Source organism: Physeter macrocephalus, chromosome 11, assembly GCF_002837175.3.
Source record: "Physeter macrocephalus isolate SW-GA chromosome 11, ASM283717v5, whole genome shotgun sequence".
Taxonomy (NCBI): domain Eukaryota; kingdom Metazoa; phylum Chordata; class Mammalia; order Artiodactyla; family Physeteridae; genus Physeter; species Physeter macrocephalus.
This window is the reverse complement of record NC_041224.1, coordinates 168465307-168480192: the sequence shown is the minus strand read 5'-3', so window position 1 is coordinate 168480192 and position 14886 is coordinate 168465307. Positions and strand designations below refer to the sequence as shown.

Genomic DNA, 14886 nt, shown 5'->3' with positions numbered 1-14886 from the left:
CTCCATACTGTTCTCCATAGTGGCTGTATCAATTTACATTATTCCCACCAGCAGTGCAAGAGGGTTCCCTTTTCTCCACACCCTCTCCAGCATTTATTGTTTCTAGAGTTTTTGATGATGGCCAATCTGACCGGTGTGAGATGATATCTCATTGTCGTTTTGATTTGCATTTCTCTAATGATTAATGATGTTGAGCATTCTTTCATGTGTTTGTTGGCGATCTGTATATCTTCTTTGGAGAAATGTCTATTTAGTTCTTCTGCCCATTTTTGGATTGGGTTGTTTGTTTTTTTGTTATTGAGCTGCAAGAGTTGCTTATAAATTTTGGATATTAGTCCTTTGTCAGTTGCTTCGTTTGCAAATATTTTCTCCCATTCTGAGGGTTGTCTTTTGGTCTTGTTTATGGTATCCTTTGCTGTGCAAAAGCTTTTAAGTTTCATTAGGTCCCATTTGTTTATTTTTGTTTTTATTTCCATTTCTCTAGGAGGTGGGTCAAAAAGGATCTTGCTGTGATTTATGTCATAGAGTGTTCTGCCTATGTTTTCCTCTAAGAGTTTTATAATGTCTGGCCTTACATTTAGGCCTTTAATCCATTTTGAGTTTATTTTTGTGTATGGTGTTAGGGTGTTTTCTAATTTTATTCTTTTACATGTAGCTGTCCAGTTTTCCCATCTCCATTTATTGAAGAGGCTGTCTTTTCTCCATTGTATATTCTTGCCTCCTTTATCAAAGATAAGGTGACCAGATGTGTGTGGGCTTATCTCTGGGCTTCCTATCCTGTTCCATTGATCTAGATTTGTGTGTTTATGCCAGTACCATACTGTCTTGATTACTGTAGCTTTGTAGTATAGTATGAAGTCAGGGAGCCTGATTCCTCCAGCTCCGTTTTTCTTTCTCAAGATTGCTTTGGTGATTCGGGGTCTTTTGTGTTTCCATACAAATTGTGAAATTTTTTGTTCTAGTTCTGTGAAAAATGCCATTGGTAGTTTGATAGGGATTGCATTGAATCTGTAGATTGCTTTGGGTAGTATAGTCATTTTCACAATGTTGATTCTTCCAATCCAAGAACATGGTATATCTCTCCACCTGTTTGTACCATCTTTAATTTCTTTCATCACTGTCTTATAGTTTTCTGCTTATAGGTCTTTTGTCTCTTAGGTAGGTTTATTCCTAGGTATCTTATTCTTTTTGTTGCAGTGGTAAATGGGAGTGTTTCCTTAATTTCTCTTTCATATTTTTCATCATTAGTGTATAGGAATGCAAGAGATTTCTGTGCATTAATTTTGTATCCTGCTACTTTACCAAATTCATTGATTAGCTTTGGTAGTTTTCTGGTAGAGTCTTTAGGATTCTCTATGTATAGAATCATGTCGTCTGCAAACAGTGACAGCTTTACTTCTTCTTTTCCGATTTGGATTCCTTTTATTTCTTTTTCTTCTCTGATTGCTGTGGCTAACTATGTTGAATAATAGTGGTGAGAGTAGGCAACCTTGCCTTGTTCCTGATCTTAGTGGAATTGGTTTCAGTTTTTCACCATTGAGAACGATGTTGGCTATGGGTTTGTCATGTATGGCCTTTACTATGTAGAGGTAAGTTCCCTCTATGCCTACTTTCTGGAGGGTTTTTATCATGAATGGGTTTTGAATTTTGTCACAAGCTTTTTCTGCATCTATTGAGATGATCATATGGTTTTTCTCCTTCAATTTGTTAATAGGGTGTATCACATTGATTGATTTGCATATATTGAAGAATTCTTGCATTCCTGGGATAAACCCCCCTTGATCATGGTGTATGATCCTTTTAATGTGCTGTTGGATTCTGTTTGCTAGTATTTTGTTGAGGATTTTTGCATCTGTGTTCATCGTGATATTGGCCTGTAGTTTTCTTTCTTTGTGACATGTTTGTCTGGTTTTGGTATCAGGGTGATGGTGGTCTCGTAGATTGAGTTTCGGAATGTTCCTCCCTCTGCTATATTTTGGAAGAGTTTGAGAAGGATAGGTGTTAGCTCTTCTCTAAATGTTGGATAGAATTCACCTGGGAAGCCATCTGGTCCTGAGCTTTTTGTTTGTTGGAAGATTTTTAATCACAGTCTCAATTTCAGTGCTTGTGATTGGTCTGTTTATATTTTCTATTTCTTCCTGATTCAGTCTTGAAAGGTTGTGCTTTTCTAAGAATTTGCCCATTTCCTGCAGGTCTTCCATTTTATTGGCATATAGTTGCTCGTAGTAATCTCTCATGGTCCTTTGTATTTCTGCAGTGTCAGTTGTTACTTCTCCTTTTTCATTTCTAATTCTGTTGATTTGAGTCTTCTCCCTTTTTTTCTTGATGAGTCTGGCTAATGGTTTATCAATTTTGTTTATCTCCTCAAAGAACCAGCTTTTAGTCTTATTGATCTTTGCTATTGTTTCCTTCATTTCTTTTTCATTTATTTCTGCTCTGATTTTATGATTTCTTTCTTTCTACAAACTGTGGGTTTTTTTGGTTCTTCTTTCTCTAATTGCTTTACGTGTAAGGTTAGATTGTTTATTTGAGATGTTTCTTGTTTCTTGAGGTAGGATTGTATTGCTATAAACTTCCCTCTTACAACTGCTTTTGCTGCATCCCATAGGTTTTGGGTCGTCATGTTTTCATTGTTATTTGTTTCTAGGTATTTTTTGATTTCCTCAGTGATCTCTTGGTTATTAAGTAGTATATTGTTTAGCTTCCATGTGTTTGTATCTTATACAGATTTTTTCCTGTAATTGATATCTAGTCTTACAGCGTTATGGTCGGAAAAGATAATTGATAAGATTTCAATTTCCTTAAATTTACCAAGGCTTGATTTGTGACCCAAGATATGATCTATCTTGTAGAATGTTCCATGAGCACCAGAATTTTTTTTTTTTTTTTTTTTTGCTGTACGTGGGTCTCTCACTGCTGTGGCCTCTCCCATTGTGGAGCACAGGCTCCGGACGCGCAGGCCCAGCGGCCATGGCTCACAGGCCCAGCCGCTCCGCGGCACGTGGGATCCTCCCGGACCAGGACACAAACCCATGTCCCCTGCAATGGCAGGCAGACTGTCAACCACTGCGCCACTAGGGAAGCCCCCAGCACCAGAATTTTTAACTTGAACATTTTACAGGCAATCACCAAAAGCTGAGTCATTTTCTTTTCTTTTTTTGAGGAATGCTGAGTTAAATTAATTGGTAACTTTTATTCTTTTAACAAACATTGACAGGTACCAGCCAAGTTCCAAGCATTGCTGTAGGTGGTAGGGATTTAGGAGAAGACAGACTCAGGTGTCGCCACTGCGACACCTGTGTCAGGGAGTGAGTGCACCGTGTGTAAAGGGAGACAATCACAGACACTGTGGTGGGCTGAGCTGTCCCCTCCAAAACTTCATATATTGATATTAGGTCCTAACACCCAGCACTCCAGAATATGATCTCATTTGGAAATATGGTCATTGCAGTTGCTAGTGAAGATGAGGTCATACTGCAGTAGGGTGGACCCCAAGCCAATATAAAAAGGAGAAATTTGAACACAGAAAGCACACACAGGGAGAATGCCATATAAACATGAAGGCAGAGACAGAGTTATGCATATATAAGCCAAGGAAGGCCAAGGATTGCTTGCAACCACCGGAATCTAGGGGAGCGGCATAGAGCAGATTCTCACTTACAGCCCTTAGAAGGAACCATCCTTGACTTTGGACTCCTAACCTCCACAACTGTGAGAGAAGTAATTTCTATTGTTTTAAGATACTTATCTGTGGTACTTTGTTATGACAGCCCTAGAGAACCAATAGAGACACTGAGAAATCCAGGGCAGTGTGGAAAGTGCCCATGGCGACAGGCAGGGGAGACAGAGGCGGGAAACTGGCTCCCTCATTTGAATCGCTGTGGCATGGGGGGGTGCAGCCAGAAATACATTCCAGAGTCTGGAGGCAAGATCAGCTCGAGATACAGAATTGGAAAAGCCAGATTTCCCAGGAGTTCACGAACTCTCCTAAGAAAGGAGAATGAGGGCTCCCCTGGTGGCGCAGTGGTTGAGAGCCCACCTGCCGATGCAGGGGACACGGGTTCGTGCCCCGGTCCGGGAAGATCCCACATGCCGCGGAGCGGCGATGCAGGGGACACGGGTTTGTGCCCTGGTCTGGGAAGATGCCACATGCCGCACAGCGGCTGGGCCCGTGAGCCACGGTCGCTGAGCCTGTGCATCCGGAGCCTGTGCTCCGCAACGGGAGAGGCCACAACAAGTGAGGGCCCGTGTACCCGAAAAAAAAAAAAAAAAAAAAAGAAAGGAGAATGAATAGAAAAGAAGAGAGGGCTAAAACTCTAGGAATATCCATCATTATGGGGCTAAGGCTGGACAAAGAACCAGCAGATTTCATAGAAAGGAGAGTGAGAGGAGGAGAGCCAGGCTTGGTGGGTGTTGTGAGGCTAAACTTGGAAAGGGTTTTAAAGAGATAATGTCAAAAGTGATAGAGAGTTTATGTAATTAGAAAAAAAAAATAATAAAGTAAGCCTCTCGTGTGAGTGCATGTGGGCGGGCATGGAGTGGGCAGGGGAGAGGGGCTGTAGAGCCATCAAGGCCCTTAGCCCTGAATGGCGGGGTGACTTGGGGGCCTCTGATGACCCAGACCTGAGGGGATCACAGCCAGTCCGGGGACACCATGACGCAGAAGAGCGGAGGTCGGGCACTGTCGCCCAGCTCCTGGGCTTGGTTAGTGCATGACAGGGTCATGGGGGCCAAGAGGAGGATCTGGACACTAGGTGATGTTGGATGATGGGTCAGCTAAGAAGTCCTGGAAGGGGGAGGTGAGGGGAGACAAGGGACAGTGGCAGGAGGAAAGATGCCAGAGGAAAAGAGGGCTATAGGGGTGTTGCTTTGGCAAAGAAGAAGGTGCAGACACAGGTAGAAATAACGGAGGGTGAGTGAGCTTGTGAGGAATGGCTTTGGTTTTAGAAAAGAGGAGGTGACGTTGTTGCCTGATGAGGTATGGAGCAGGGAGTGGGGGGTGTTGGAACGTGGTGAGTGGAGAGAAGAGTGAGGGCAGCTTAGTCAGGTTGCTGACCATCAGGTAATTGTTCTTGGCTGGGGGCCATTTTATCTCCCAGAGGACACATGGTAGTTTCTGGAGACATTTTTATTTGTTACACCTGGGGAGGGTTGGTGCTGGCATCTCGTGGGTAGAGGCCAGGGAGGCTGCCGAACACCCTAGCACCCACGGGACGGCCCCCACCATAAAGATGATCCAGCCCCAAAGGTCAGCAGTGCCAAGGTTGAGAAACCCTGCCACAGGTCAACACCACATCTCAAACGTGTCTGAGGAGGGAAGCCCTAAACGTCATAGCATACTTCATGGAACATTATTGATGTATTTAAAATCGCACAGTAGATCTTGCTCCAGAGCAGCCATCCCTGTCCGAGTCTCACAGCCTTTCCCCCATGTCCGCTCCAGCCTAGCATACCCTTGGCTGTGATGGGCACACAGGAATGCTTTGCAGGTTGATCCAGTTGGAGACAGGAGGAGTCTCCAGTCTTTTTAAAAAATTTTTAAATTTAACTTTATTTTTTTATATAGCAGCTTCTTATTAGTTATCCATTTTATACATATTAGTGTATATATTGTCAATCCCAATCTCCCAATTCTCCAGTCTTAACATTTGGCTAAGGTGACAAAGCCATTCCATTTCTTACCAGGATCCGAGTTTTGCCTTCAGAGTGATCTTGCCACACTCTCCTTTGTGGCTTTTGTGGTCCTTGCTGGTTATTGTCTGATCACTTCAGTAATGCCTTCCCAATAATGGTCAGCCTCTGATAATTGGCCAGTCCTGATACATTTCCACCTGGTCTCTTCTGCCTCTTGATTGCCTGACCCTGAAAGGTCACTGTGGGCAGCCGTACTTAATAGTTTGGATCTATGCAGGATCTGGGCAGAGCTGTCTTTTTTTTAGCGTTCTTTGGAGTAGGTGGCATCCGTGAAGCTGCTTCTTCCAGCCTATTGACTTTTAGAAAGTGTTCATTGCTACTTCGGGTGGAGGAACGTTTGCAAATGAGATGATCTCAAAGCATCCTTAAGGGGAGGAGGAAGATGAAGGTGTGGTTAGCTCTTCCGTCACAGAAATGAAGCCAAGAGCCTAACTGGGAGAGTCCACAGGATGTAGGAGGAAGTGTTGGCACCAAGCTCATCATTTAACTTCTCTGAACTGCAGTTTTCTTGTAATCAAGACAACCACTGGGATTTTTGCAGTTCGCAGAGTGTCCTTTGTACGTGCATCATCTCATTTAATTCTCCAACACTACATGCTGGAACTGCTCCCTGTTTGTAGGAGTGGAGTTGAGACCTGTTTTCAGCTTGTGTTTTCAACAGACAAATTCCTTGAGTCCAAATCTTGTGCTGTCCCCACCACAGCTCGGATGGAACCAGGCGGCCACTGAGATCCCTTTGAAAGTCAACATACTCCGGTTTTGTATGGAAGGTTGTAAAAGTCCCTGAGACTTCTGAACTTCTGAACGTCCCTGAGAATTCTGAACTTTCAACTGGACTCTTTAGTGATGCGTCTCAAATTATGAAGAGTGTTTTGTGAAACTTGAGACCGTCTCACACACGTCTGATTCCTGCATTCCAAACTTCAAGACTGGCATCCTTCTCCCAACGTGTCTGTGTTCGTATGTGGTGTAGGTCATATTTGTTTTTCTATGACATTCTGTTGATCAATCCACAGTTAGATTTAACAGTAGAATTCCAAGTATTTTTTCAGGAATTTCCCCCTTCATTACAACTGCTTTGACTGTTTTATTCCTGGAGAAACACAGTCTGATGGTAGATTTCACACATCCAAGAGGACTGCCTTCACATTGTTTCTAGTGCTAAGAGTATGTCAGAGATCTGCTCAGCTGCCTGAGGACTAGCAGGCAAGCTCTGGCCTCTGTAAGGACCAGGTTGGGATAGGCTGGTCTCACCACATCCCTTTCTGCTGTTTAGTGTACTTTGGGCCACTCTGGCAGAAATGCTAACTGCAGGGGACCTTCAGAAACACAGCATGTAGGTTGATCTTTCACTGCCCAAAACTCTTTAGACTGTGATTCACTTCTGGGGTCCTTCCTGTATTCATTCTTTCTCTCTCTCTCTCTCTCTCTCTCTCTCTCTCTCCCTCTGTCATTTTACAGTAAAAATTTTTTGTTGTGGTAGTAAAATACACATAACACAAAATATACCATCTTAGCCGTTTTAGTGTACAGTTCAATAGTGTTAAGTACATTCACATTATTGGTTAACCAACCCCCATAACTCTTTTCATCTTACACAACTGCAACTCTGTACCCACTAAACAACTCCCTACTCCACCCTCCCTCCAGCCTCTGGGAACTCCCCTTCTACTCTCTCTCTATGAACTTGAAATTTGTCCTTTTGTGACAGGCGTATTTCACTTAGCATCATGTCCTCGAGGTCCATCCATGTTGCAGTACCCTGTTCTCTCTTTCAGATCAACCAGTTCACATTTGGCAGCCGGGTTCTTAGACAAAAAGTACTTTTTAAAAAGTATGTAGAAGAGAAGTACTTTTCCTAGTTTTCTTTTCTTAGACTCACAGAAAGTCCAGGCTGGTGAATACAAGTGTGGATCTTGCCAGAACCTCCCAGGGACTTGGTTAGAGTCCATCCGGTTCTGACAATGATGACAGCTCATGGGTGTCACATGACAGATGGCATCATTATGCCAAGAGCCACCTTAGGGCCGGACGACCTGTTGACCTACGGTGTCGCCTTGGGAGCTGGAAGAACGGCAGCTGAGTGTGTGAGGCCCAGGGAGAGACAGAGCTCTGAGTCTGTGGCAGGTGCTGGTGGGATGGTAGGGCACATCCCTTGGGACGTGCTGGCTCAGCTCTGGGCTTAACGATCAGCTGGATCAATGTTCTCAAATGCCAGCTGACAAACTGCCTTTTCTGGCAGGCCAGGCCCTCTTAACCTGTTGCTCGACTTCCTTTGCCGCACGTGGGTTTGGCTTCTGGTGCTGAAGGTCATGAGATTTTGTTAGAGCATTACCGAAGTGAGACATCTGTGGCGCCAGCGTTGTATTGTTTCTGCTAATATGAGCCCACGTGTCTGTCCTTCGCATCTGGTGAGCCTGATTGCTTTTTCTAGCCTGGGATTTTGCCTCGGAGAGATTCCTAGTGAAATACCGTCCACAGCCTTCTTCCGTGGAGAAGGATAGCTGAGGGTTTGGTGCCGAGAGACTGGAAGAGAAAGCTGGATGATGAGAAATGAAATCGGGGCCGTTGACATGTGTCTCTGTGGTACAGTGGGCTGGTCTTGGGCTGATCACTGACCAGACATGTGATGACTTGGACAAGTCCCTCCGTCTCCTCACCTGAAGAATGGGGAAAGTGGGTTCTGCCTTGCCCTCTCTGGTAGGTTGAAGGGGGCCCTGGTGGCCACTTCCCATGGCAGTGACTATTCACAAGTTCACTGGCGTTTAGGTGACTTGAGTGGCCTCCTCTGCACAGGCCACCCACCCTCCCCTCCTTGATTTGCCACACAAATGAGTGGTTTCCAGAGTGGCCTGAGATACTCCCACAAAGATCTCGACCACTAGCTTCTCTGAATTACTGTGGTTGCTATACATTTTAAAGTAATTTTATATACTTTTTAAGAGCTAACTTTGAGCTTTAAAGCCCAGTGAGCCAGGGATATCTCCAGATGGAGGAAAAAAATCAGTCTGCTCTCTCCCCAACCTGTAGCCGCTAGGGCCATAACCGTTGGCCTTTCCACAAGCATTTCTAGTCTCTTTAGATAGAGTCACAAGAGGTTGGAGCTAGCTAAGTATGACAGTAAGCTCCTAGAGGCCATAAAATATGGCTTCTAATTTTCCTCTCCATGTCCAAACACAGTTTTCAACAAGCTCTTAATGAATCCTTGAATCTCCTAACAGTTAGAAGATGTCATTTGGAGGGACCATCCCAAAGAAGAGTGTAGAATATGGGGCCAGTGAGCCCAAAAGTTTTGCAATTAGCATGGCAGGAATCGAGCCCACAGGCGAATGCATCAGTCACAACAGGGGCTACATCAGAGTGGGTTGGTGGGCCAGTCCAGATCTGTCTCCACTGTGAGAGTGTAGATTACACCGGCAGCACAGCAGAATGACCAGAATAGCGATCAGTGACTTAGGTACGGTAAAAGGATGTTGTAGAGCTCTTGAAGTAGATTTCTATCATACAGAGAATTTTCCTCATCTAAACCACTGGATTTACCCGTCCTCCGTTCTCCACGTTTACTCCATCCCTGGCATCTACTCGGTTTTCAGCCAAATCAAGGTCAGAATAAAGAGGAGATTTGGAGGGAAGTAGGCTGGATAGTCAGGCTCCTGCAGTAATAGTCAATTATTGAATTCTCCAGAAGCGCCAACTCCTCTATAATGAAGTCCTCAGTTTTTAAATATCTTTAGAAATCAGGTGATTCAGTGTTGGCCACAGCCAGCTGGCTATCTCCTGCTTTCTTATAAAAATAAGATGGTAAAATCCCAGGAGCTGGCTGGGGTTGTTAAAAGATAATCTTAAGCATTTTAATGCACATTATTCTTCATGCAGCTTTGAGCCTTAACAGCCTCAAATCGGAATAGGACAGGAATCACATAGGAGAGAACTCAGCTTGCTGCCATCATCCTGCAACCCTGAGACCCCAGCCAGATCTCCTGTTGTCCTGTGCAACTCCTGGCCACTGAGAGGCCACAGCAGCCAGAGCTGAGAATCAGGGCTGCAGGAAAAGCCATAGCTGAGATGCATTATCCTCACGTACTCTGAGTAGAGTGGATCCGAACCAAAATAAAACAAAAGTTTTATCATTTACATCAAGGTTCATACTGTGTGTTTTCTGACACGTTTGACATTATTTTGATGTATTTGTGTGCTGTAGCACTTTTCTTCCTCCTTCTCTACTCCTCACCAACCATGTAACATGTCCCCATACCTGGTGTGCTATTTGTACCTCGGGGGACGGAATGTTGGTCAACAGAATGTGTCACTGGCATTTCTCCTTCTTGTTAACAGTATTGTTCCCCTGCATTACTAGAGAGACCCTGATTGACTCTAGAAACATTCATTGGATAGTCCTTCAGATTTCTTATTCTGTGTGTGTGTGTGTGTGTGTGTGTGTGTGTGTGTGTGTCCGTGTTTGCCAAACTTACAAACTTATTATTTAGACCAACTTTTAAATTTTTTTTAACGTTGAAGGTGATTGATGATGCATTAACCGGTATCATTTGCCGCATTCTATTTTGGAGAAAGTAATTTATACTGCCTCTTGGGCTGGCTGTAGTAACAATTTTGACTAAGTGCTTTCTAACATTAATCTAAACCAATCCTTGATTTAGAATCACCTCCTTTCTACTCCAAGACCGGCTTGGTTATAAAGTTTTTCACTGGGTGTCTTAACACAGTAAAAATGCTTGTCTATAAATGTCGTAAAGTGTCATTGTGATACATTAATCTTTCGTCTTCTCTTGCCTCTCCTGTTACAGGACTATGAGTGGTAACGTATCTGCAAAGTGTTTTATGGGATATGGAGTGCAACATGTTAAGCCAAGGAATTGAAAACGGGATATGAAACAGGAAGACAGGGGAGGGAGGGAGTCGATCAAGGTCATATCTGTATATTAAGAATTTGGTGGTAGAAAAGCCAAGAAAGGCAAGCTCGCATTTCTAATGGGCAGGTGGCACTAGGAAGTGGTGAAAAACCTGCTGATCTCAGAAGACATGGAAGGGAGGGAGTTCTTTGCCTCGCAAAGTCATAAAATTATGAAGAAATTAGCGCAAGTTATAAGCTATGATGTTGAGCATCCGATGTGGCCATATTGTTTACCTGCAAATGATTTCAGTGCCCACGAGGGAGCAGGGTTAGGACGGTAACCTGAATACCCACGTGGACGGGTTCTGCACGTTGAAATATGAAGCCCATTCATCATAAAACAAGACTAATGGTTTTTAAAGATACATTTTCAGAGGGTGTAAATAATGCATAATTGGGAGAGTGTTCTGAGGCCATTTGGAAGGATGTGTTTGGAGGAAGGGTTGTTCGGAGTGCTGCTGAGTAAGTGTAGACAAGCTCTCGCCCTCACGCTGGTTTCTATTCTGTTTCAGCACATCAGGTCCACCCCTCTGGCCGGGCAGCACCTTCTTCAAGAGAAATGGAGCCCTTCTACAAGGTAGGTCTCTGGCAGCCCCCCCCCCCCTCCCCATCCCCGCACGACTCCTTCGCTCCTGGTGTCTGTCGGGAGAGCTCTGTCTGCTGCAGAGCGGGCACTCTGTGACTGCTGTGGGATGGCTCTGTTTGTCCAGTTCTCTTTATTTCTTCCTACTGACGTCTCCTGGTTGATATGAATTGTTAGTCTGAAATAAGACGGCTTCTTTGGTCTGTTGTCACGGGTCAGATTCCAGAAGCGTTTGGCTTGCTTTGGTGAAATTGGAATTATGTGGCAGTTAGGATGCAACGAGAGCATAAATTGGGCTGGTAAAATCAAACCCTATTACAGATTTCCCGTGCTTGGGCTGTGAGGAATGTTGTGGGTGTTTTGGCACTTGGGTCATCGTGGAGATCCGCTTGTTGCTTGCTGTACCCTGACGTCCATGTGTGCCTGGAAGGGTGACTGTGGTTTGTTCTGAGGCTCAGAGTTCAGACACCCTCCCTCATCCCTGCAGGCGTCATTTTGCAGGGGGACATTCTTTCTGCTGTCCAGTCCATCCTCAGCTGCCTTGCACGACTTCCTGTCCAATGCACTCGAGGAATTCAAACCGCCTTTCATCTCTACTTTTGCTGTCAGATTTCTTTAAAAATGGCCAAAGTCGAAGAAGAACACATAGCTAAAAATGGTAATGAGATGCACGCTAACTACTTCGAGAAGGTACTTTGGGGAGATGTCTGCTCTGCAGATCAGCTGGAATTGGCCGGCCCCCACATGTCTTCTGACTTCCCTTCCCCATTAGCCTCTCTTGATTGGCTGGGTGTCACAGTGGCACGGCCGGCCCAAAGCAGATGGATTGGGTTTTGCCAAGAGCTTTGGAACTGTACTGGGCTTAGGGTGAGGAGTTCCAGTGCATCTTGGTTGGTTTAGAGCTGTTACGCCTCTTTTCCCCAAAAGTTACGCGCCCAGGGCCAGCCATGTGCGTGAAGGAGTAGAATATATATGTAGCTAAGAGAAGAGGCATTTATCTTCAGGTTTCCAGAGTAGCTCAAACAATTGTGAGCGATGTCATCACATTTGTGCTACTGTTTTCAAGGCCATACAATTGTATGTTGTCTTTTTAATAGCCTGTGAAATTGGGAACTTAAGAATTTCTTTGGATCTTTGCTTGGTCCAGGTGAAATTTAGGTAGGCAGGTCTGATTAATCCTAATTTTAATGGCCATCATAAATATCCTAAATATTTAAGAAAAAAAGGGAACGCCCTCCACTCTCAAAAATTAATACATAATTTTTAAAAACTCTATTCTGTTCTCCCTTCAGAAAGTGTAAATGGAGACCGATTATGATGAGCCTTTGGGTTTTTTCAAGTGGATTTCAAAGCCATGTGCATCCTTATTTTTCCTCTAGATCTGTAGCAATGATATGAATATCATTCATGGTTGGATTATTTTCACAAAAGGGATTTTATTTACTTGGAGCATTTTCTTATAGGATTTTTATTCATTAAGTTCCACATTAGGGAAGATTTGCTCTAAGCATGTTAGTTTTGGGTTATTTCTGCGGGACAGAAGCATGAGGGAAAAATTGATAAGTTTTATGAAGTTGAGTGATTTCACCGTGAGATTCTGTTTCATGGGTGGTAGACTTTTTTTCTTTTCTACATAGGGTTAAACATTCTCCTAATTACTCTAGGCATTGAGAATTAAATTATTACAGATTTCAGATGCTCATTGAATCCACACCCAATTCAGTACATCCCATTTACTTTTTTTGTACATGAGAAAATCAGAAGTATCGTGGTGAGAATTCTGGAGTATGGGTGGGGATTTGCTAACGTGTTTTTTCCTGTTGTGTTTCTTCATTTGCTGTATCTGTATAGAGCATTCACGAGACACTTCCATTGTAATAAGGTTTCTTAAACTCTGTGCGTGTTCTTCTAAATTATTATTTTTTTAACTTTATTTTATTGATGTATAGTTGATTTACAATGTTGTGTTAGTTTCTGCTGTACAGCAAAGTGATTCAGTTTTATATATATGTAACTTTTTTATATTCTTTTCCATTATAATTTATCACAGGATATTGAATGTAGTTCCCTGTGCTATACAACAGGACCTTGTTCTATATCCATTCTATATATAATGGTTTGCCTCTGCTAATCCCAAACTCCCATTCCATCCCCCTCCCACCCCTCCTCCCCCTTGGCAACCACAGGTCTGTTCTCTATGTCTGTTGAGTCTGCTTTTGTTTCATAGATAAGTTCATTTGTGTCATATTCTTGTGTTTCTCCGGCGGGCAGTATTGGCTTATCAAGAAGTTTCTGATGCCCATGAACAAAAGTTTTACAGTAAAGATACGGGCATAGAAAGAAGAGAGCTGCCCAGTCATGGCAGAGGAAGGTTTAGTTTAGAATCAAGTAGAAGAAAATGTAGCTGATTTATGCTCACTTTCTCATCTTTATACTTTATATTTTCAATGTATGTCCACATTTTTTCCCTATGTCTAAAGCAAGCAGGAGGATGTTTTTCTAGATAATCAGACTAGGAAAGAACTCTGTTAATAGGTTCCAGCCACAAGGATTGGGATTGCAGGCCAGGAGGATCCCCTAAAAAAACCAGTTCCTAGAAGCAGGGTAGTAGGTGAAGCTTGGTCACACAGGGTGACACAGGGACCCAGCAGCAGGCCAGCAAAGCCCAGCTGTGACCGTGGGCCCTTGACCACAAGCAGAACTGGCGAAACCGGACTGCACGGGGCCGGGGAGAACCTGCTCTGTGAAGTCACCCTACGGGTTGCGACTAAAAGAATCCAAAAGCAGCAAAATGAGCACATGTGCCCCATTGCTTCGAGGACAGAGCCTTGTTTTTGACAGGAGGGAGGGAACATGGGCTTGTCACTTCTTGGGAGAGTTGACACTTGTCCAAGGCCTTAAAAAGTAAATAGATGGGGGTGGTGCCAGGAGGGAAACAACCAGAGCACGTGGGCACAAGAGGACCACAGGTAGAGAGAGCGATGGGGGCTCTATGGGGTGGGTGCAGAAATGAGGGCTTTGCGGGCACTTTGGAATAATGACGTCGTCAGGCACTCCAAGATGTTTTTCAGAAGAAAGCTGAGATTTCCAAAGACGAAGTAATGGAAGGTAAAACCTGAAATCAGTGGAACAGAATGACCTAATTGGTACAGTGGGGAACCGATGTGTATTGTCTAAGAGTTGTTTGGTTTATAAGCTGTTGAGCAGAGAGGTAGTATAGTTATTTTTTTCCAGCATAAAACCAATTGCAAGAATTAACTGGAAGCACTCAAGGTCCTGTTGAGGGCGGCCTCTGTGTTTCGGTTCTTGCAGATTCACTGGCAAGAGGGCCTGCTGAATCATCTTGCAGTTTTGAGGATAATGGGGTAAGATTTGGTTTGGATTACACCAGGCATGGGTACTTAACATAATTGGTCATTTGATCAATTCACAGTATTTATTTTAAATGCCATTTAGGCTGCTAGAGACATTTTAGTATGTTAGCAGTTTCAGCGGGTAGAGAGCACTTCAGATCGTGTACAATAGTGACCTAGCTGATTGCCAGAAGGGGGCAAACCCTTTGTTAAAAGGGGACCCAGGATGGGGCCCAACAGTTGAGTGTGGCTTATTCAGAGCCCTCAGGAGTGGCCAGCTGACAGGTGTCCCCAACCATCCCCCCTGCCCGTCTCTGTGTGTCTTGGTGACAGTCTCTGTGTGT

General features: G+C 44.0%; 1 protein-coding gene across 7 annotated transcripts in view; it reads left to right on the top strand.

Moving 5' to 3' along the window:
• Positions 1–14886, top strand: part of FOXN3 (forkhead box N3) — a 239605-nt gene that overhangs the window by 110047 nt on the left and 114672 nt on the right. For 5 of the 7 annotated variants that reach the window (XM_028496301.2, XM_028496297.2, XM_028496296.2 and 2 more), the window contains exon 3: positions 11119–11183. In XM_028496301.2, coding sequence (XP_028352102.1) covers positions 11119–11183 — 65 coding nt within the window. Of the gene's footprint in view, positions 1–11118; positions 11184–11676; positions 11848–14886 lie in introns of all 7 variants that reach the window. The other 2 variants (XM_028496298.2, XM_028496294.2) reach the window with 1 other exon arrangement.